Source organism: Salmo salar, chromosome 18 (genome assembly GCF_965601325.2).
Source record: "Salmo salar chromosome 18, fSalSal1, whole genome shotgun sequence".
Taxonomy (NCBI): Eukaryota; Metazoa; Chordata; class Actinopteri; order Salmoniformes; family Salmonidae; genus Salmo; species Salmo salar.
This window is the reverse complement of record NC_138308.1, coordinates 6,062,503-6,084,511: the sequence shown is the minus strand read 5'-3', so window position 1 is coordinate 6,084,511 and position 22,009 is coordinate 6,062,503. Positions and strand designations below refer to the sequence as shown.

The window sequence follows — 22,009 nt, the reverse complement described above, 5'->3', positions numbered from 1 at the left end:
GCATACTGCCTCCAGGTTATTGCAAAGTGCTGTGTGACACGCTGAAGCCTGCCTACTATTGCTTATATGCACTTGAAAGGTGAATGGGAAGCGCACTACAATTACCAGTTGAGAAATACAAATAGTACAAACACACAATTGCATTTAGATTTGTAACGGAATGATTGGACTTATAAAAGCACATATTTCAGTCCAGCAGCATTGAATGAGATTTTGAGAAGCTGTCTGACAGATTTTCCGCTCATAGGCTCTGTATTTTTCTCCAAGACAATTGGCCAGCGGCAGTTTTATTTATCAGCTAAAACATATATTACAATAAAAATCAGCTAAAATCCGGCCAACGGAAACACTGGTGTAGGTGTGTGAGATCCAACCAGGTATTAGCTAGCCACCCTAATGAATGCCTGCTCCTCCAGTCAACAGAGAAACGAGTGATTACACTACTGAACAGTGTGCACAGGTGCTGTAGCACAGCCAGTACTATTCACAGGGAGCCAGTCAGGATAGAGAAAAAGGCTGAGGGAGGGCAGGTGGTGTTGTAATTCATTGGGAGAAGCCCTGAGTAAAATAGATACACATATACAGTTGAAGTCGGAAGTTTACATTACACCTTAGCCAAATACATTTAAACTCGGTTTTTCACAATTTTTTACATTTAATCCTAGTAGAAAATCCCTGTCTAGGTCAGTTAGGATCACCACTTTATTTTAAAAATGTGAAATGTCAGAATAATAGTAGAGAGAAGGATTTATTTCAGCTTTTATATCTTTCATCAAATTCCCAGTGGGTCAGAAGTTTACATACACTCAATTAGTATTTGGTAGCATTGCCTTTAAATTGTTAACTTGGGTCAAACGTTTCGGGTAGCTTTCCACAAGCTTCCCACAATAAGTTGGGTGAATTTTGGCCCATTCCTCCTGACAGAGCTGGTGTATCTGAGTCAGGGTTGTAGGCCTCCTTGCTCGCACACGCTTTTTCAGTTCTACATACAAATATGCTAGAGGATTGAGGTCAGGGCTTCGTGATGGCCACTCCAGTACCTTGACTTTGTTGTCCTTAAGCCATTTTGCCACAACTTTGGAAGTATTCTTGGGGTCATTGTCCATTTGGAAGACCCATTTGCGACCAAGCTTTAGCTTCCTCAATGATGTCTTGGGATGTTGCTTCAATATATCCACATAATTTTCCTGCCTCATGATGCCATCTATTTTGTGAAGTGCACCAGTCCCTCCTGCAGCAAAGCACCCCCACAACATGATGCTGCCACCCCAGTGCTTCACGGTTGGGATGGTGTTCTTCGGCTTGCAAGCCTCCCCCTTTCTCCTCCAAACATAATGATGGTCATTATGGCCAAAATGTTCGATTATTGTTTCATCAGACCAGAGGACATTTCTCCAAAAAGTATGATCTTTGTCCCCATGTGCAGTTGCAAACCGTAGTCTGGCTTTTTTTAATGGTGGTTTTGGAGCAGTAGCTTCTTCCTTGTTGAGCGGCCTTTCAGGTTATGTCGATATAGGACTTGTTTTACTGTGGATATAGATACTTTTGTACACGTTTCCTCCAGCATCTTCACAAGGTCCTTTGCTGTTGTTCTGGGATTGATTTGCACTTTTCGCACCAAAGTACATTCATCTCTAGGAGACAGAACGCGTCTCCTTCCTGAGCGGTATGACAGCTGAGTGGTCCCATGGTGTTTATACTTGCGTACTATTGTTTGTACAGATGAACATGGTACCTTCAGGCGTTTGGAAACAGCTCCCAAGGATGAACCAGACTTGTGGAGGTCTACACATTTTTTTTCCTGAGGTCTTGGCTGATTTCTTTTGATTTTCCCATGATGTCAAGCAAAGAGGCACTGAGTTTGAAGGTAGGCCTTGAAATACATCCACAGGTACACCTCCAATTGACTCAAATGATGTCAATTAGCCTATCAGAAGCTTCTAAAGCCATGACATCATTTTCTGGAATTTTCCAAGCTGTTTAAAGGCACAGTCAACTTAGTGTATGTAAACTTCTGACCCACTGGAATTGTGATACAGTGAACTATAAGTGAAATAATCTGTCTGTAAACAATTGTTGGAAAAATGGTCTGTGTCATGCACAAAGTAGATGTCCTAACCGACTTGCCAAAACTATGGTTTGTTAATAAGAAATTTGTGAAGTGGTTGAAAAGCAAATTTTAATGACTCCAACCTAAGCGTATGTAAACTTCTGACCTCTGGTAAACCCCAAGATGAACCCATTAAAACTAGCAACGGTCGTCAAAATTGAGAAGGTAAAAAACACATTCTGATAAATTGTAACAGCTGCATAATGAAGTAAGACAACTGAAATTGTAAAAACCCATCAAATATTGACTGTATTATTACACGTAGACAATTGTATAATGAGAAAAAGAAAATAAATGGAATCTCGACATTTTGTTGGGAATTCAGGTATTCAATTGAATGTCAAATATAAAAATGTTCTTATTTGTAACCACACATGCCAACGTTATTAATCCATATATTGCGCTTTGTTTTCATTATCATCTAAACAAAAACATCAACAATTTTCTAAATCGGCAAAGGGGAACACTTACTGGAAAGAGACCGTTTTCTATTCTCTCATCACGTACTGTACTTGCCCATCTAGATATCAACTTTGAAAAACACGTGGGTCAAAACCATGTTGTTCTATGTCTACAATTTGTGATGGTACCTCCGTCCTTTTTTCCCCCGATAGTGGAAAGTCCAGCAGAAAAGCTGGTTTTGCACAGGTATGAATATTGTCAGTTTCTATTTTGAAAGCAATCGGTGAAGTCACAGTTAGTTGTCAAATGTATTATCCACTTCTCACACACAGCCAAATAATGGTTAAGAATGATGTGTTCTCAGGTGGGCGTGGCTTGAGCCTTGCTATTAAAATGGCGCACAGGAACACGGACAGTCACCGCGAAAACAGCGCTAACTACGGGTTCAGTTACGGCGGGCGGACAGCGCCGATCTAGACGCGGCACGCCCGATACAACTCATAATGGGCACATTTTACATACCTGTGGTTCGTTGAGGTTTGCTTGGCATTGTGCAGGAACAGGTCTGCAGTGTGATACTGCCTTGTTCTTTATGCTATTATTCTTATTTCCCTTTCCTCAAACACGTAGAATTGTAAACTGTAAAAAGAATTGCAAAAAGACTACAGCCTCTTTTGGTATCCGCTACATGAGGGACAGAAAGGCGACGAGAAGGAGGAGAGGGACTGAAAGAGACGCGCACCTGTTCATTCTTGTCAGGTAAAGAGAGGTTGGCCTTCACGTCAGCCTTCATCCGTCTGAGCAGGTAAGGGTTAATGGTATCCCTCAGAACACACGCACACTTATACGCTGTCTGGACCTAGAAAAACACAAAGACACACAACAATTCAAGACACACGCACAATTTTACACAGTCTGGACCTATAACAACCAAGACGCACAACAAACAATTACAACAAATGACAACAAAGACACCAACACAATGGTTCAACAGCCCCTTGGGTAAACATACATGACACAGACGCGCGCCTTCTGAAGGGTCAGATGAACAAACACTTGACTACGACACCTATAATGCTATAATGGAACATTTGTCCTGGGGCATGTTTTGTCGTTTAGCCCCCCCCACCTCCCTCTATCCACTCCTCCCTCTCAGCAGATTGGGCCATTAAACATTGATCAGAGTGCTTATGGTGGTCTCTAGAGGGGGACCTCTCTCCCTTTCATCAGCTGCCTATAGTGTGTGATCCAGTAAACGGCCTCAGCCCAGGGTCACGATTTAACCCTTTAACCGTTTGTTGACCATTCATTCATCAGTCATCCACCTCACTGGGGGGGTGAGATCAGACGGACAGCCAGCAGGGGGCAAAAAGTGTTACAGCTGCAGGGCACTATATAACACAGAGCTAGAAAGGAGAGGGAGGAAGGAAGGGAGAGAGAGAGAGAGAGAGAGAGAAAGATAGGACTATGGAAAGAAAGAGCGAGGGAGAGTGAGATGAGGGAGGGGAGACGGAAGATGGACACAGATGGGGGGGTTAGAGAGAAAGACAGGAGCGAGAAAGGGAAAGGGGGGGAGCTATAGAGAGAAAGAGCGCTTTGCCCGCTCATCATTTAATAACTTCAATAATTAGTAAAGGTTTTTTATTATCGACAGCGGAAACATGGATGGCCATCTAAAAGCAGCTAAATAATTAAATCCAGTCAATGTGTGTGTGTTACCTCTAGAGCCAGTTAAATAATTAAATCCAGTCGGTGAGTTATTAATGACTGGACACTAATGACTGAGGATCATCGTTTAGCAGCTCACCGCCTCTTTCTCTGTCCATCCCTTCTCACGCCCCCCCCCCTTTCGTCCACCCTCTACCTCCCTCTCTTTCCCCTCTATCCATCCCCTCTATCCATCCCCTACCTCTCTTCCATCCCCTCCATGTGAATACAAATGTGAGGTCAAATCCTGAGAAATGACCTTTTAACAACTGTAAGATCAACTCCCTGCTTCCGAAAATGACGAGAGCTTCTTTGATGCCAAATTGTGTGTCTGTGTGTTACCTGTACAGGTGAAGCGTTGCTGTATCCCCCCATGGTGATGGGTACAGAGAACTGTTCCATAAAAATAGGCAGCGTGCCCAGTTTGCCAGGGAAGACAAAGTCAAATAGACTCCACAGCTCCTTCAGATTGTTCTGCATAGGACTGCCAGATAGAATGAACCTATGAGGAGTACGGAACTAGAGATGGAGAAAGGGAGTGAAAGAGTGAGAGATGAGGAGAGAGGTAGAGAGAGGTGGGTGTGTGTGAGAGAGAGAAAAAGAGGGTGAGAGAGGAGAGAGCAAGCGGGTAAAGGGAAGAAAAATCTTGATTAGCAGCTTGGCTGGATCAAAACACTATACTACATACTTATACTGTAGCTATCCAGGACCAGGGGTGCTGACCAATGGTTTATTGAGCTGTGTGAGCATACCTGTTTGCAGGCAGTGGTAACTCCAGCGTGAGGGTTGCGGATCTTGTGTCCCTCGTCCAGTATAACGTAGTGCCAGCCGTCGTATCGCTGCAGGGACTCCTGCATGATCCTCACGGCTGAATACGACGTTATCAAGACACCATGACATGCTGCCATCTCTGATATTAACTTCTCCTAGAGAGAGAAAGTCAGTCCCCGCATCACTCTCCAGTGCCCAAATGACTCTCCGCCACATGGAGTACCCACGCACTTTCAACATTTAGATAATAAACCATTTCACCTTTTCATTGAGTTAACGATGGTGGATTGGTTGAATTCCAGTTAAGTATAGAAAAGTATCGTCCAACTGCACCCTCATATGCCATGTCTTGAAATATGCAGACAGATTACAATTACAATGTAATACTTCTGACATTCACTAACTTTTGGACTTTATAGCATTCCAAGAAGGCATGGATTATTTAGTTGTACTGTAGAATGAGAATATTGTCACGTGTAAATTTGAGTTTATTAAGCGTACATTTTCATTAACTGTAATTGTGTTATGTTCCAACATTCCGATCTTGTGCCAATGTAAGTTCTTTTTAAGTCTTGGTTCCAGTAGTTTATATTTTTTTTCAAAGAGATTGTCAGTTGTATAGGCTCTCTATAAGGTTTGGTATATCTTACCCATCCACATGAATATCCTATTCTGACTCAAATAGGGTTCCCACAAGATTGGAAAGGGGGATACCTAGTCAGTTGTCCAACAATGTATTCAACTGAAATGTGTCTTCCGCATTTAACCCAACCCCTATGAATCGGAGAGGTGCGGGGGGGGGGGGCTACCTTAATCGACATCCATGTTTTTGGCTCTAATGTTGGAAAATATATAAAATCGAAATTTCTTGATATTAAACTATTGAAAATATCTACATTGGTCAGTCCAAAATTGCTTTTTAAATTCTGTCATGGAAATACATGTATTTCCTACTACCAAGTCATTAAAGGTTTCTGTGCCTTTAGTTTTCCAAGTAGACCAATTTATCTGTGAGTTCTGAAAAGCTATACAAGGATTGCTCCATAGTGGTGTTTTTAGGGAGGGATATTGGTTCTTGAAGAAAACGTTTTAGTTTCTTCCATTATTGTTATAGTGTTCTTAACTATGAAGTTGTTAATGTGCTTAGCTTTATCCTTTGAAAATGAACACGTAAAAATATTCTAGGGATGAGCATCCTCTATATGTACCCAGTGTTCCTCTTTAGTGCATTTAAATAAACTGAGCAAAAATGGCCCGCCCTAGCCCTCACCCTCTAATCCAACAGGTCCCAGATGTGCTCGATGGGATCCGGGCTCTTCGCTGGCCATGGCAGAACACTGACATTCCTGTCTTGCAGGAAATCACGCACAGAACGAGCAGTATGGCTGGTGGCATTGTCATGCTGGAGGGTCATGCCAGGATGAGCCTGCAGGAAGGGTACCACATGAGAGAGGAGAATGTCTTCCCTGTAACGCACAGCGTTGAGATTTGCCTAGAATGACAACAAGCTCAGTCCGATGATGCTGTGACACACCGACCCAGACCATGATGGACCCTCCACCTCCAAATCGATCCCGCTCCAGAGTACAGGCCTCGGTGTAAAGTTCATTCCTTCGACGATAAACGCGAATCCGACCATCACCCCTGGTGAGACAAAACCGCGACTCGTCAGTGAGGAGCACTTTTTGCCAGTCCTGTCTGGTCCAGCGACGGTAGGTTTGTGCCCATATGCAACGTTGTTGCCTGATGTCTGGTGAGGGCCTGCCTTACAACAAGCCCTCAGTCCAGCCTCTCTCAGCCTATTGCGGACAGTCTGAGCACCGATGGAGGGATTGTGCATTCCTGGTGTAACTCGGGCAGTTGTTGCCATCCTGTACCTGTCCAGCAGGTGTGATGTTCGGATATACCGATCCTGTGCAGGTGTTGTTACACGTGGTCTGGCACCGTGAGGACGGTCAGCTGCCCGTCCTGTCTCCCTGTAGCGCCGTCTTAAGCATCTCACAGTACAGACATTACTATTTATTGCCCTGGCCATATCTGCAGTCATCATGCCTCCTTGCAGCATGCCTAAGGCACGTTCACGCAGATGAGCAGGGACCCTGGGCATCTTTCTTTTGGGGTTTTTCAGAGTCAGTAGAAAGGCCTCTTTAGTGTCCTAGGTTTTCATAACTGATCTTAATTGCCTACCATCTGTAAGCTGTTAGTGTCTTAACGACCGTTCCACAGGTGCATGTTCATTAATTGTTTATGGTTCATTGAACAAGCATAGGAAACAGTGTTTAAACCCTTTACAATGAAGATATTTGGAATTTTCTGATTTATCTTTGAAAGACAGGGTCCTAAAAAAGGGACGTTTCTTTTTTTGCTGAGTGTACATGTCGCAAGTAAAAGCCCTTGGTGGCGTGTTGATACAATTCCAAGTCTGGAAGGTTAAAACCACTCTCAGACTTACATGCTGGCCAAACCAGACGCGTGTGTGTGCGCCTGTCTGTGTGCGCACGTTGATTTTGTTCAGCCACACCAGAAGCGATCAGGACACACAGATTGAAATATCAAAACAAACTCTGAACCAATTATAATAATTTGTGGACAGGTCAAATTTGCATTAAACATTTATGACAATTTAGCTAGCTTGCTGTTGCTAGCTAATCTGTCCTGGGATATAAACATTGGGTTATTTTACCTGAAATACACAAGGTCCTCTACTCCGACAATTAATTCAGATAAAACGGTAAACCGAATTCGTTTCTCATCATCGCCCCTCCTTCCTACAGGCTTCTTTTTCTTCTTTGGACTCGATATGGCGGTTGGCAACCAACTTTACAGGGCATTACTACAACCGACTTGAGTGTGGATGTCAGTTCATCTTTCAACCACCCACAAGGGTATATGCTTCTAAAAACCAATGAGATTTGAGAGGCAGGACTTGCAGCGCGTTGAGTGTCACAAATAGAACCAACTTCTATTTTCGCGCGCTGGCCACGCAGACGCTCGCTGTCTCACGGGAGCAGTGTGGGTGCAATGATTGAATAACATGCATCTGTCCATTTATTTTGCGACGTGAGCGGTGTGGTCAGCATGTTAGGAAGATATAAAACATAACTTTTTATTCTGTGACTTTTATTTGCCCTTTAAAAGGAATTTATTCGGTAGGGTAAATTGGTACTACAGAGAATAAAAATAAAAATGTATTGTGTAGAACAGATACGCTTGTCTTTCAGGAAGAACAGGGACTTGTGTCAGCTCTACTCATTACATTTCTATCATTGAGAACATGTCACCTCACTGAACTCCAGTCCTCACATCGCCAGCTGATGGTGACGCATTATTTCTCAGTACCATAGAGACTGGTTAATTAAAAGTGCATGTGGAGTATGTAGCTCTTCACTATTAAAGAAGGGGGAGGCATGAGGAGCCAACTCTGCATAAACAGGTCTTTGGTGCCCCCCCAAAGGAAACCCCTTAAAAAAAAAAAAATCACGCCCTCAGAGGGGTTGGCTTAAATGCGGAAGACACATTTCAGTTGAATGCATTCAGTTGTACAACTGCCTACAGTAGGTATCCCCCCCCCCCCCAGCCCAACCTGCATCACCCATTAATCACTGTGTCACACCCACACAACTTGCTGGGTGCGATCTACAGCATAAAGTAATTAATATCTACTAGTGTACCACTAATTAATTTACATCTCCCTCAGCGCGGAATCCTCCACAAAATGCTGACAGGAGAAAAGATACAGCACAAGTAAACACCTGAATACACACCCCTTACCTTTGTTTGGGTGAAGGATCCCGTGTCGTGTAGGACAGCCACTCTGAATGGGGGCCACCAGGTGTGAAACTCACTGACCCACTGGTGCATGACTGTAGCTGGACAAACTATCACTGTAGGACCTAGTCCTTGGTACCTGGAATAAAAACACACACACACACACACACACACACACACACACACACACACACACACACACACACACACGTAAAGTTCAGGCTTTGCGTTTCAGTCAGGCTGCTGGCATGTTATGGTTCATTCACACTGTGTTTATACTGACATAAATAGCCAAATTAGGGCTGTGACAGTCTTGGAAAATGAGGTTACGGTAGTTGGCCAAGCCAATGTACACGGTCACTGACATAACAGCTCAGGTTCGTACACTTGTTACATGGACATGCAGCTTAATAAAACCCATTTGAAACAAGCAATTAACACTTTTTTTATTATCATGGCATTTTATTCTTATTATTCAGGTTATTACAAATACAGAAACGCCAGGATGGAGGATCTGTTGCATATTGACAACATTAAACGGAGTCAAAAGAAAGATATACAGTTGAAGTCGGAAGTTAACATACACATTAGCCAAATGCATTTCACAATTCCTGACATTTAATCCTAGTAATAATTCCGTGTCTTAGGTCAGTTAGGATCACCACTTTATTTTATTTTAAAAATGTGAAATGTCAGAATAATAGTAGAGATAATGATTTATTTCAGCTTGTATTTCTTTCATCACATTCCCAGTGGGTCAGAAGTTTACATACACTCAATTAGTATTTGGTAGCATTGCCTTTAAATTGTTTAACTTGGGTCAAACGTTTCAGGTAGCCTTCCACAAGCTTCCCACAATAAGTTGGGTGAATTTTGGCCCATTCCTCCTGACAGAGCTGGTGTAACTGAGTCAGGTTTGTAGGCCTCCTTGCTCGCACACGCTTTTTCAGTTCTGCCCACAAATTTTCGATAGGTTTGAGGTCAGGGCTTTGTGATGGCCACTCCAATACCTTGACTTTGTTGTCCTTAAGCCATTGTGCCACAACTTTGGAAGTATGCTTGGGGTCATTGTCCATTTGGAAGACCCATTTGCGACCAAGCTTTAACTTCCTGACTGATGTCTTGAGATGTTGCTTCAATATATCCACATAATTTTCCTTCCTCATGATGCCATCTATTTTGTGAAGTGCACCAGTCCCTCCTGCAGCAAAGCACCCCCACAACATGATGCTGCCACCCCCGTGCTTCACGGTTGGGATGGTGTTCTTCGGCTTGCAAGCGTCCCCATTTTTCCTCCAAACATAATGATGGTCATTATGGAGAAAACGTTCAATTTTTGTTTTATCAGACCAGAGGACATTTCTCCAAAAAGTACGATCTTTGTCCCCATGTGCAGTTGCAAACCACAGTCTGGCTTTTTTTATGGTGTTTATACTTGCGTGCTATTGTTTGTACAGATGAACGTGGTACCTTCAGGCGTTTGGAAATTGCTCCCAAGGATGAACCAGACTTGTGGAGGTCTTGGCTGATTTCTTTTGATTTTCCCATGATGTCAAGCAAAGAGGCACTGAGTTTGAAGGTGGGCCTTGAAATACATCCACAGGTACACCTCCAATTGACTCAACTGATGTCAATTAGCCTATCAGAAGCTTCTAAAGCCATAACATTTTCTGGAATTTTCCAAGCTGTTTAAAGGCACAGTCAACTTAGTGTATGTAAACTTCTGACGCACTGGAATTGTGATACAATGAGTTATAAGTGAAATAATCCGTCTGTAAACAATTGTTGTAAAAATTACTTGTGTCATGCACAAAGTAGATGTCCCAACCGACTTGCCAAAACTATAGTTTGTTAACAAGAAATTTGTGGAGTGGTTGAAAAACAAGTTTTAATGACTCCAACCTAAGTGTATGTAAACTTCCAACGTCAACTGTATACTACTGGTCAAAAGTTTTGAAACACCTACTCATTCAAGGGTTTTTCTTTATATGACTATTTTCTACATTGTAGAATATTAGTGAAGACATCAAAACTACCAAATAACACATTAAATAATGTAGTAATAACCCCCCCAAAAAAAGTGTTCAACAAATCAAAACGTATTTTATATTTGAGATTCTTCAAATTAGCCTTGATGACACACTTGGCATTTACACACTCTTGGCATTCTCTCAACCAGCTTCACCTGGAATGCTTTTCCAACAGTCTTGAAGGAGTTGCCACATATGCTGAGCACTTGTTGGCTGCTTTTCCATCAATCTGCGGTCCAACTCATCTCAAACCATTTCAATTTGGTTGATGTCGGGGGATTGTGGAGGCCAGGTCATCTGATGCAGCACTCCATCTCTCCTTCTTGGTCAAATAGCCCTTACACAGCCTGGAGGTGTGTTGGGTCATTGACCTGTTGAAAAACAAATTATAGTCCCACTAAGCGCAAACCAGATGGGATGGCGTATCACTGCAGAATGCTGTGGTAGACATGCTGGTTAAGTGTGCCTTAAATTCTAAATAACTCAGTGTCACCAACAAAGCACCCCCACACCATAACACCTCCTCTTCCATGCTTCACGGTGGGAAAAACTCAAATCCAGATAATCCGTTCACCCACACTGCGTCTGACAAAGACACGGTGGTTGGAACCAAAAATCTCCAATTTGGACTCCAGACCAAAGGCCAAATTTCCACTGGTCTAATGTCCATTGCTTGTGTTTCCTGGCCCAAGCAAATCTCTTCTTCTTCGTGTCCTTTAGTAGTGGTTTCTTTGCAGCAATTCGACCATGATCTGATTCACAGTCTCCTCTGAACAGTTGATGTTGAGATGTGTCTGTTACTTGAACTCTGTGAAGCATTTATTTGGGCTGCAATTTCTGAGGCTGGTAACTCATGAACTTATCCTCTGCAGCAGAGGTAACTCTGGGTCTTCCATTCCTGTGGCGATCGTCATGAGACAGTTTCATCATAGAGCTACACATGGTTTTTGCGTCTTATAGTAATGATGGACTGTAGTTTCTCTTTGCTTATTTGAGCTGTTCTTGCCATAATATGGACTTGGCATTTGACCAAATCTTCTGTATACCCCCCACCTTCTCACAACACAACTGACTGGCTCAAACACATTTTATTTTATTTAACTAGGCAAGTCAGTTAAGAAGAAATTCTTATTGACAATGACGGCCTAGGAACAGTGGGTTAAATGCCTTGTTCAGGGGGAGAACGACAGATTTTTACCTCGTCAGCTCGGGGATTCGATCTAGTAACCTTATAGTTACTGGCCCAATGCTCTATCCACTAGGCTACCTGCCACACACATTGAGGAAAGAAATTACACAAATTAACTTGTAAGAAGGCACACCTGTTAATTGAAATGCATTCCAGGTGACTACCTCAAGAAGATGGTTAAGAGAATGCCACGTGTGCAAAGCTGTCATGAGTAAAAAAAAAAACTTGAATGAGTAGGTGTTCCAAAACTTTTGACCGGTAGTGTATGCCTATCTGTTGACTTTCCTGTAATTAAAAAAGAGAAAAAAAAAGAGAAACAGATCCTATTTTGACGCACAAAACCATTCAAATGAAATCCGATGGGTTTTCTACTTTACCCAAAATATTCACATAATGTCACAAACCCTGCTGTTTGTGACATTCGATGGCAGTGGCATAAAATGTTCTTCAAATAGAGGACGCAGTAATGAGACATAATGTAGCCTAAGCTACTGAAAAATCCAAGATTAAATCATGACAGGAGTGTTTGATTCTTAAAGAGACCCCCCCCCCCCCCCCCCCCATAAAAGCAATTGTCAATCAATGCCACAAGCGTTGATGCCACAAGCTATAGTATGAAGATATAATTGACAACCATTAAAATATAAAGAAATACATGCAACATGTCCATAGCCTATTTATCAGCGATGCCGATTATCGAGGGGGAGAGTGTTGGAAAGATTTTTCAAATACTGTGAGGAATATACACTAAGCAAAAATATAAAACCCAACATTCAACTTTTTAACTGAATTACAGTTCATAAGCAAATCAGTCAATTTAAATAAAAATAATTAGGCCCTAATCTATGGATTTTACATGACTGGGAACACATATGCATATGTTCGTCACAGATACCTTAAAAATCTGCTGCACGACATCTCCTTCGCATAGAGTTGATCAGGCTGTTGATTGTGGTCTGTGGAATGTTGTCCCACTCTTGTTTAATGGCTGTGCGAAGTAGCTAGACATTGGTGGGACCTGGAACACGCTGTCATACACATCGATCCAGAGCATCCCAAACATGCTCAACGGGTGACATGTCTGGTGAGTATGCATGCCATGGAAGAACTGGGACATTTTCAGCTTCCAGTAATTGTGCCCTGTACAGTTGAAACCGGGATTAATTCGTGAAAAGCACACTTCTCCAGCATGCCAGTGCCCATCAAAGGTGAGAATTTGCCAATTGAATTCAGTTACGACGTCGAACTGCAGTCAGGTCAAAATGACGAGCACGCAGATGAGCTTCTCTGAGATGTTTCTGACAGTTTGGGCAAACATTATTCGGCTGTGCAAACCCACAGTTTCATCAGGGTGGCTGGTCTCAGATGATCACGCAGGTGAAGAAGCCGGATGTGGAGGTCAAGGGCTGGCGTGGTTACACTTGGTCTGTGGTTGTGAGGCCGGTTGGACGTACGGCCAAATTCTCTAAAACAACGGAGGAGGCTTATGGTAGAGAAATTAACATTAAATGATCTGGCAACAGCTCTGTTGGACATCTGTGGCATTATGTTGTGTGACAAAACTGCACATCTTAGAGTGGCCTTTTATTGTCTCCGGAACAGGGTGCACCTGTGTAATGATTATACTGTTGAATCAGCTTCTTGATATGCCACACCTGTCAGGTGGATGATTATCTTGGAAAAAGAGAAATGTTCACTAACAGGGATATAAACAAATGTGTGCCCCAGATCTGATTGAAATAAGATTTGTGTGCGTATGGAACATTTCTGGGATCTTTTATTTCAGCTCATGAAACATGGGAGCAACACTTCACGTCACGTTTATATTTTTGTTCAGCGTGAATGGATGTAAAACATTTTTCTTAAATTATAAAAACTGACTTTGTTGACTTACTGTGTGAGGTGAAGAAAAAAATGACAGAAGCCCAACTTATTAGTGGTGGTGAGTTAAGACAATCAGAAATCAGACATCCCCAAATGGGCACTTTCCTACATTTGCAGGCCAGGTACTTCTGTGTGTGCTCAGGCGCACACGCTGCGTCAAAATTACCAGGAAAGAGAAACAAGACACACGCTCATTGCTTACATGGAGCATGTCAATTATGCTATGAAATAAACCAAAACGTGTTTTTCATAAATGTAGCAGGTTGTGAACTCTGCAAACAACATTTCTACTCCGAGAATGAGAACTATAAATTACTAATTAATACATGTATTAACAGAATTAATGACAGTGTTTATCATTAAAATTGTCTGTTTTACAAATGGTAGGCTACCACATTCATAAAAGTGCTTTGCGGGCCAACACTGTATAGTCTAGGCTACTATTCTACTTTGCGGGATAAGAGGGCGGTATTTTTGGCCAGGACCAGGCCGATATGAGGATTGGCACATTGTCCATTTGACACAACATTACCGCATTATAGGCCTCAGAGCCAGAACAACCTTGTCAACTGTTTTAAAAAAAAAAAAATACATGTATTTATTTACTAGCAAGCAATGAAAACGTGCTTTGTATAAAAGAAAGTCGACACATCAAAACACTTTTTACTGAAGTGTCATAGCCTATTGCGCTCTACAGCTGCTTGAGCATCAAAAGGACAGTTGAAAAGAGGAGGATGTAGAAAGTTTAATGGATAAGTTAGCAAAACAATTGATTATAGTCATTAGTAAACACTCCCACTATTAGGTAAAGTTTAGCTACACGACAACAAAGTTAATATGATTTTTTAAATCTGAAAATGAATGTAGGCGTACTTCAACGGTTTTGATGGTTATTTTGTTTTCATGACGTTCTTTATCCATAACCGTCAATTACACGGTTATTAAATTATCGTCACAGCCCTAACTGCCATGAACCTCTGCTTGGTGGAAACCATTGATAGAGGCATAATTGAGTTTGCAAACAATCAATTTGTGGACGTTCACAGCAGACAGAGTATTGACCATCAGAGAGGTTCAATCCCTCTGGAGTGTGTGTGTGTGTGTGGAACCAGTGGGCCCCGCCTTCAACGTGCTTTAATGTGTTTCACGTTTAATTGGCCCCCTCTGCCCCTGTGACCATGTCCACTAAGAATCTCTCTCTCATACACACACACACACACACACTGTCATGTCCGCGTTTCCTTTGGTGTCTGCAGTAGAGAATGAGAGGAGTCTAATAATTGAAACATGTTTAATAATTCAGACTAAAACTCTCCAGCACAAATCACCCTAATGAAATATTCATTACTACACAGACTCCCAGTCTGAACACACCATAACGGCTAGAGTTTGTGTGTGTTCGTGCGAGCGTCAGACCTGGGTCCAAATCATAGACTTAGACGACAAATCTTTGTAACTGTCCCATTATGGCGTCTGTGGGCATGAGCAGCACAATTGAGGCCATCTCCATTATAAAGTAGTTAATTTTCTTATTCTACTACTACTGAATTGGTAAACAAACTGAAAGGGTGCATACTGCCACCTGGAGTCTGTTGTTTGAACAGGTATAAAGCCAAGGTTGGCAATTTAACCCACCAGCAGTAATGTAATGTTTGCTCACAAGAATAATTCTTTAGCTGCTCCCTGCTGATGAGCTGGATGGAATTGTGTGATCCTTCATTAACCCATAGGAAGTTCCACCCAGTTGACTACTTTATAAAAGTCCTCAATGGCAATGTCCATGCAAAAATGTGTTATTTCCAAGGAGTGATCTCCATCTATCTCTAGGGTCCAAATACTTGATCTATGCCTGATTGAGCTTGCCTGTTGCAACGGAACTAATATAAAAGTTCAAATAATGCAGACCCCACCCACCTGGCCCTCTAGGCAGGCTAGAGCAAATGCTCAAAGTATTTGAAAGACTTTAGATAATAATTGAACCCAGGTCAGGTGTATGTGTGTGCATGCCTGTGTGTCCATGTGTACCTGTAGTTGGACCCTCGTGTGCGTAGTTTGCTGTAGCTGAGGCCAGCCAGGAATGCTATGACTTGGATGGTTTTACCCAGACCCATCTCATCCCCCAGGATCCCCCCTGCCTGCTGGCAGTGTAGCTCCCACAGCCACCTCACACCTGTCTGCTGGTACCTGGAACAGACGCACACACAGAAAGAGAAATAAAACACACACGCGTGCACACAGCTGTTAATATACACACACACAAACATCCCTGTCTGTCAAAAATCCACCCCCTCCCAAACACAAAGAGCATAGTGTGTGTAGTGGTAAATTAATCGTCAGGTCATTATCAGTAACGATTCCAGATAAAGAGACCGGAAGTGTAGAAACTGATCAGCTGTGAGCCACTTCGCTCACTTTCTACTTGAGTACTTTTTACTCAACTCAGACTCAGTTACTCAACTGAATACAGTCCAAAACAATCTGCCTGCTTTAAGTTCAATACGCTTCACTTATACTTACAATGATGTTCTGTAGTGATGATAAAACCAATCTAAAACTGAATGTATTTTTTATAAACTGGTCCACACACACGGCTTATAATCATACTTTATGTATATGATCATTTACACTATCAGAGTTCATATTCAACAGGTATCAACATAAACATTAGTCATAAACATTACAAAATACAGTGACAATTGGGAAAAGCTGTTACTTTGTTTGTTACTTACTTGAAGAGTTTATTCCAGAGGAATCCAGGCACTTTGAATCCTTCATCAAACTCAGCATCACTCTGGTCACTCTCCTCCTCTCCTCTCTCTCTCTTCTCCTCCCTCTCTCTCAGCCGCAGCCGCCTCCACCTCCTGTAAAAAGAGAAAACAGTCATCACTACTCTCATCCTCTCCCTTTCCTCTTCCTCCTCCTACAGGGGAGCAGGTGCTACTGTCACATAACAGTCACTACAGCCCCGCACCCCCCTCTACACACTCCTGTATTGACTCAGCAAAATCTCCCTCAGCAATCTCCCCAAGGCCCAACAGCCCCATCTGGATCTCTCCACATACAACACTTGGGCCCATAACACAGAGTGTCTCAGAGTAGGACTGCCGATCATGGATCAGGTCCCACCTCTAATTTCATTAAACTGATCGAAGATCAGCACACCTACTATGAGACGCTTTATGAATATGGGCCCAGACCCTTATGTGCATCTGAGCTGCAGAGATGTCCCATGCTGAAACAAGACCACTAAACATTTGGGGCCCAAACCTTGCTCTTTAAAACCCAAAGGGATGTGTGAGTAATTGGTGTAATCACTATCAGTTAGCATAGGGAATTCTTAAGCCGTTTTAAGGAGGGCAATCTAAGGCAGTTGAATTTTTATATATAGATATATATATATATATATATATATATATATATATATATATATATATATATATATATATATATATTTACATTGTCTTTTCTGACATTTTTGAACAGATAGAAAGAAAAGATGATAGTGTGGAAAGATAGAGGCTGTGTCAAAGGGCAGTAGGCTGGATTCAAACCTATGCCGGCACAATAGACGTGTGCCGGAGGCTGCGGGATTACCACTAGACCAGCCAGGACACGTGTATTTTTAATAGACTAGCTGCATAGAGCGAGAGGGCAGTTAGTGGCAGAGTCGTCACACAGCAAATGAAGATTGATACAGACAATTAGTGGAGTGGGTTCCCTAGGAAAGGTGTGAGAGGGAGAGGACCGGAATCCATCTTCATTTGGTCCTGGTCCTGTCACTAAGGCTGGGAGACTGCTGCTCTTTGCTGGCCTGCTGAGACCAGCCACACTAATTAAGTCAAGGCATCGGCTCAGTTTATTACGCTTTTCTCTCTACACACTTCCCTTCCTCTCTCTCCTTTTTCTCCCCCTGTCCCTCTCTTGTCCTTTCTCACTCCCTTCCCGTCCCTCTCGCTCTTCTTAACCGCTCTCTCAGCCTCCTGAGTCATTCCACCTCAAAAAGCACAAGAAAGAGGATTTTCGAAACCCACCAATTTAGATTGTACTGAAATCGTTTCTGTAGTTAGAAACGGATAAGATAAGCATTCCTGAAACATTATTTTGTTGAAATATAATTTGATCTGAGAAATTAAGCTATTTGATTGTACCCAAATTGTCCATTTAAATTGATGGGATTCATATAGTCAATGAATCTGATTTGGAACATAATTCTTCCTAACAATGAGTAAGACATGAGGAATCTAATAAAATTGTCAAAAGCCACCTACGAAACACCCACAGCCCACGCCAATCCCACTCCAACAACCAGTATACTATCAGCTTTGACAAGGACTATGGCGCTGCTGCTTGGAGTATTGCTTCTTCATCTTTTATAATGTATTCTCTGTGAATTTGTTGCTGTTCCCCTGTTTAGAGAAATTAGCCAATGAAGTTGCTTGCATCAGCGTTTTCCACAAGTACTCGGTTTAAACAAAATTGTTAAAGGAACTATGTTTTTAGCAGCCCCTAGTACATACTAATGCTTTGATTCCATCTGAAATACACCGAAGTTATTGAATACTTTATCAAGTTTATCTCCCAGATTGGAAACATTTGTTGTTGTATTATGTAAGACATGATTTTACAATTTAAATTACTGAGAATATATGAATTCTATCTATTGTATAAACTGCCTAAATTTTGCTGGACCCCAGAAAGCTGCCTTGGCAGCAGCCAATGGGGATCCATAATAAATACAAATAGTTAGTCATTTTGAATATCGTCTATGATCAGGACTATTTTCTAAGTAAGAGAACATTAAACCTTTAGCCTGTCTTCTCTTGAGATTAAAGTCTTATTTAAGATATGAAATGCCACAATGATATTTGTTCAAATTATGTATTTTATTAAAACAGAATAATGAAGTAAATAGCCCACATTATCTTGAAAAATAAATTCAAGGTTAAATTTTAAAATAAAAGGGCTATATACACACATCTTAAAAGGTCCAATGCAGCTGTTTTTATCTCAATATGAAATCATTTCTGGGTAACAATCAAGTACCTTACTGTAATTGTTCTCAATGAAAATGTTTGAAAATAAACAAAAATAGCTTCTTACTGGGCTCCCAAGTGGCGCAGCGGTCTAACACACTGCATCTCAGTGCTAGAGGCGTCACTACAGACCCTGGTTCAATATCAGGCTGTATCACAACCGGCTGTGATGGGGAGTCCCATAGGGCGGCACACAATTGGCCCAGCATCGTCCGGGTTAGGGTTTGGCCGTCATTGTAAATAAGAATTTTTTCTTCGCTGACTTGCCTAGTTAAATTTAAAAAATCTTAGCAAAGAGCAATTTCTCAAGCAAGAATTTTGCTAGGACTGTCAGGGAGTGGTCTGAGTGGGGAGGGGAAACTGAAATCTAGCTGTTATTGGCAGAGAGGTTTAGAATTATTTCTTATTGGTCTATTAACTCATTTACTGGGCAGGCCAAAACTCCATCCCACCAAAACAAGCTGAAAATTCAGGCAGTCTTTTCAAACAGTGCTTACATTAAAAGGGTTATCATAATTTTCACAATATTATTCCAACTTCATAGTGTGGAAATGTATATCAAACACAGGCAAATCACGTTTGACTGCACCTTTAAGGTAAAATTATGTCAAATGTTCATTAAGTAGGGCCCTATGAAATCAGTTATATTTTTTGCCTAATTCCATTTTGTTCTTTCCCAAATTCTGTTTCGATTTTTGGGTGTAGACACCTTTTAATTGAAGTGTGCACCTAACAAGAAGCCTTTTTTTAGCTGTGTTTTTGTAGCGAACATGTGATGGTAGAGTTTTCAAAACAAATACCCACTGGACTAATGAAAATAATCATACAATTGTGCCAGATAAGCAAAGGCTACTTTGCAGTTCACATTTAAGAATTTTTACCAGAATAATGTTGTTTTCATTAGCATCAACGCTAAAAGCTACACAAAGTTGTTGTACAAAAAAAATTGACAGTATGACGGTATTTTATGTTTTTTAATAATGAAAGTTCTAAATTTGCTTTATGAGTAGTGCGTGACTCTAGGGTGGCAACACATATATTCTAAGTGATTTCAATGGGTCTTTCTCCATTCTGATTGGTTTATACCATTCAATTCAACTTCAACCCCAAAAAAGTCATAATTTTCATCAATTCCTGCATTTGAGATCATTTCCACACTGCCACGTAGGGCTGCACAATATGGGCAAATAATCTGGGCCTTATTTTTAACCAAATGTTGCAATTTGTCTTGCGATTTAGAGCAAAACACGTGGGTTAACTGTTGGAATCATGGGAATAGAATGTCTATTCTAATTATATAGTTAGAATATAATAGTGGGCACTTTTAATACAGTGTTGCTTGACATGACAACGAATGAAAATGCCAGGGAGGAGTTATTGTGACAGGTTAGGATAGGTGTTTCCTAGGGGACCCTAAAATCTTTGGCTACATTGAATGTTCTCTCTTAGCAACTTCATGAAGCTAAAATATTCTTTCTTTGCGTTTACCTCTAATTTAGAAGACACTGTTGCACAAACAACATGCTGATTTAGGTCTACACAATCACTAGTATTATCAGGCAGTATAGCTAAGTACGCTTGCTCTTACTCAGTACATGATTAGCTAACTAGCGATTAGCATTAGTGGCTAACAAGATTTAGGAACAACTTGCTAAGAAAAGACAAACTAGCTGTTTGCAGATGTAAGAAACAAGCTAATAGTGTAATTATAGAATGCTAGTAGATTTATATTAAGAAGCAAAGTGGCAACTGCATCGTTGTCATCAACAGTGTTGCATATGCTGCACTGACCATGCAGACTGAACGCAAGTGTCTCGTGTAGTGACGGGACGTTCGAGAACGAGTCGGCAGTAAGAGCCGGCTTGCATATCAGAAGAGCCGAATCTATTTATATATATATTTTTTAAATGAAGATACGAATAATCAAAAGATTTAAATGAATAGAATTAACTAATTCAAAGAACGAATAAAAAATAAAAACAAATAATAATAATAATATTATTATTTGTTTTTATTTTTATTTTTTATTCGTTATTATTATTATTATTATTATTATTATTATTATTATTATTATTATTATAGGCCTAAATGCTCAAGCGCACACACATTCGTTCTGACTGTCTGCTCAGACTAACAGCCTCACCTGTTGTTCCTGTCAATCAGACACGCAGTGTCAACCAATGAACCAAAGATGCGTGAGGGAGGGCCGAGCCAACTCCCTCACAGTCACACACTTAGCAGCCGAGGAGAGAGAGGAAGGACAGCTGTGAAAACAACAGCTGGAAAATGAGTCGGAAGCAAAGTAGCATTTGGATGCATTTTAATAATGTAGACAATGTTAGAGCATAGTGTAGAACTTGCCAAAAAAGATCTCATATAAAGCCGGTTCTACGCACAACCTACACCAGCAGATGCGAACTGTGCACCCAACTGTGAAGCTAGCTGTAGTGGAGCGTCGAGAAACTAGCGGGCCTGCTAGTGATAGTGGTGGAGCCAGCCACTCAGTCAAGTAGACCTACTCCGCAACCCACAGCAACGCAGTCTTCTATGGACCAGTTTATGCCAAAGTCTGAGGCAAAACAAAGCCAAATTGATATTGCACTGGTCAGCAGATATTGCACTGGTCAGCAGCTATTTTTGATTTCATTTAGAAATTATAGCAATAGTCTAAATCCAATGTACACAATTCCTAACAAGAAAACCCTTTCAAAATCACTTACTCCACAACTGTACAAGAGCATACAGGCTTCAGTGTGGGAAAGAGCCCAAAAAGCTACTGCAGTTTGTCTTACCACTGACTGCTGGACATCAAGGGTAACCACTTCTTACATGTCGGTTACATGTCACTTCATTGAAGATTTTTCAATGTCTAGCTGTCTTCTGGACTGCTTTGAGTTCAGCGACAGACACACCTCAGAGAACTTGGCAAACTGTTGAGAGTGGCCAGAGAATGGCAAGTAGATGGAAAAGTGGTCTGTTGTGTTAGCGACAATGCAGCTAACATAACCAATCAACCTGATTGTAAGAGATGCTCTGAAGGTGATGAAGCCTACTGTGGACAAAGTGAAAGCAGCTGTGGAATACTTCCACAGGAGCACAGTAGGTGCTGAACAAC

The 22,009-nt window shown here is 41.5% G+C and overlaps 1 protein-coding gene across 1 annotated transcript in view; it reads right to left on the bottom strand.

Annotated features, from left to right (window-relative positions):
- ercc6 (excision repair cross-complementation group 6) overlaps positions 1-22,009 on the bottom strand; it is a 57,633-nt gene that overhangs the window by 16,559 nt on the left and 19,065 nt on the right. Inside the window, exons 9-14 of the mRNA XM_014154371.3 lie at positions 16,591-16,722; positions 15,887-16,045; positions 8,762-8,897; positions 4,972-5,145; positions 4,562-4,738; positions 3,255-3,371 (exon numbers count right to left, since the gene is read on the bottom strand). Of these exons, the coding sequence (XP_014009846.2) occupies positions 3,255-3,371; positions 4,562-4,738; positions 4,972-5,145; positions 8,762-8,897; positions 15,887-16,045; positions 16,591-16,722 (895 nt within the window). The remainder of the gene's footprint in view (positions 1-3,254; positions 3,372-4,561; positions 4,739-4,971; positions 5,146-8,761; positions 8,898-15,886; positions 16,046-16,590; positions 16,723-22,009) is intronic.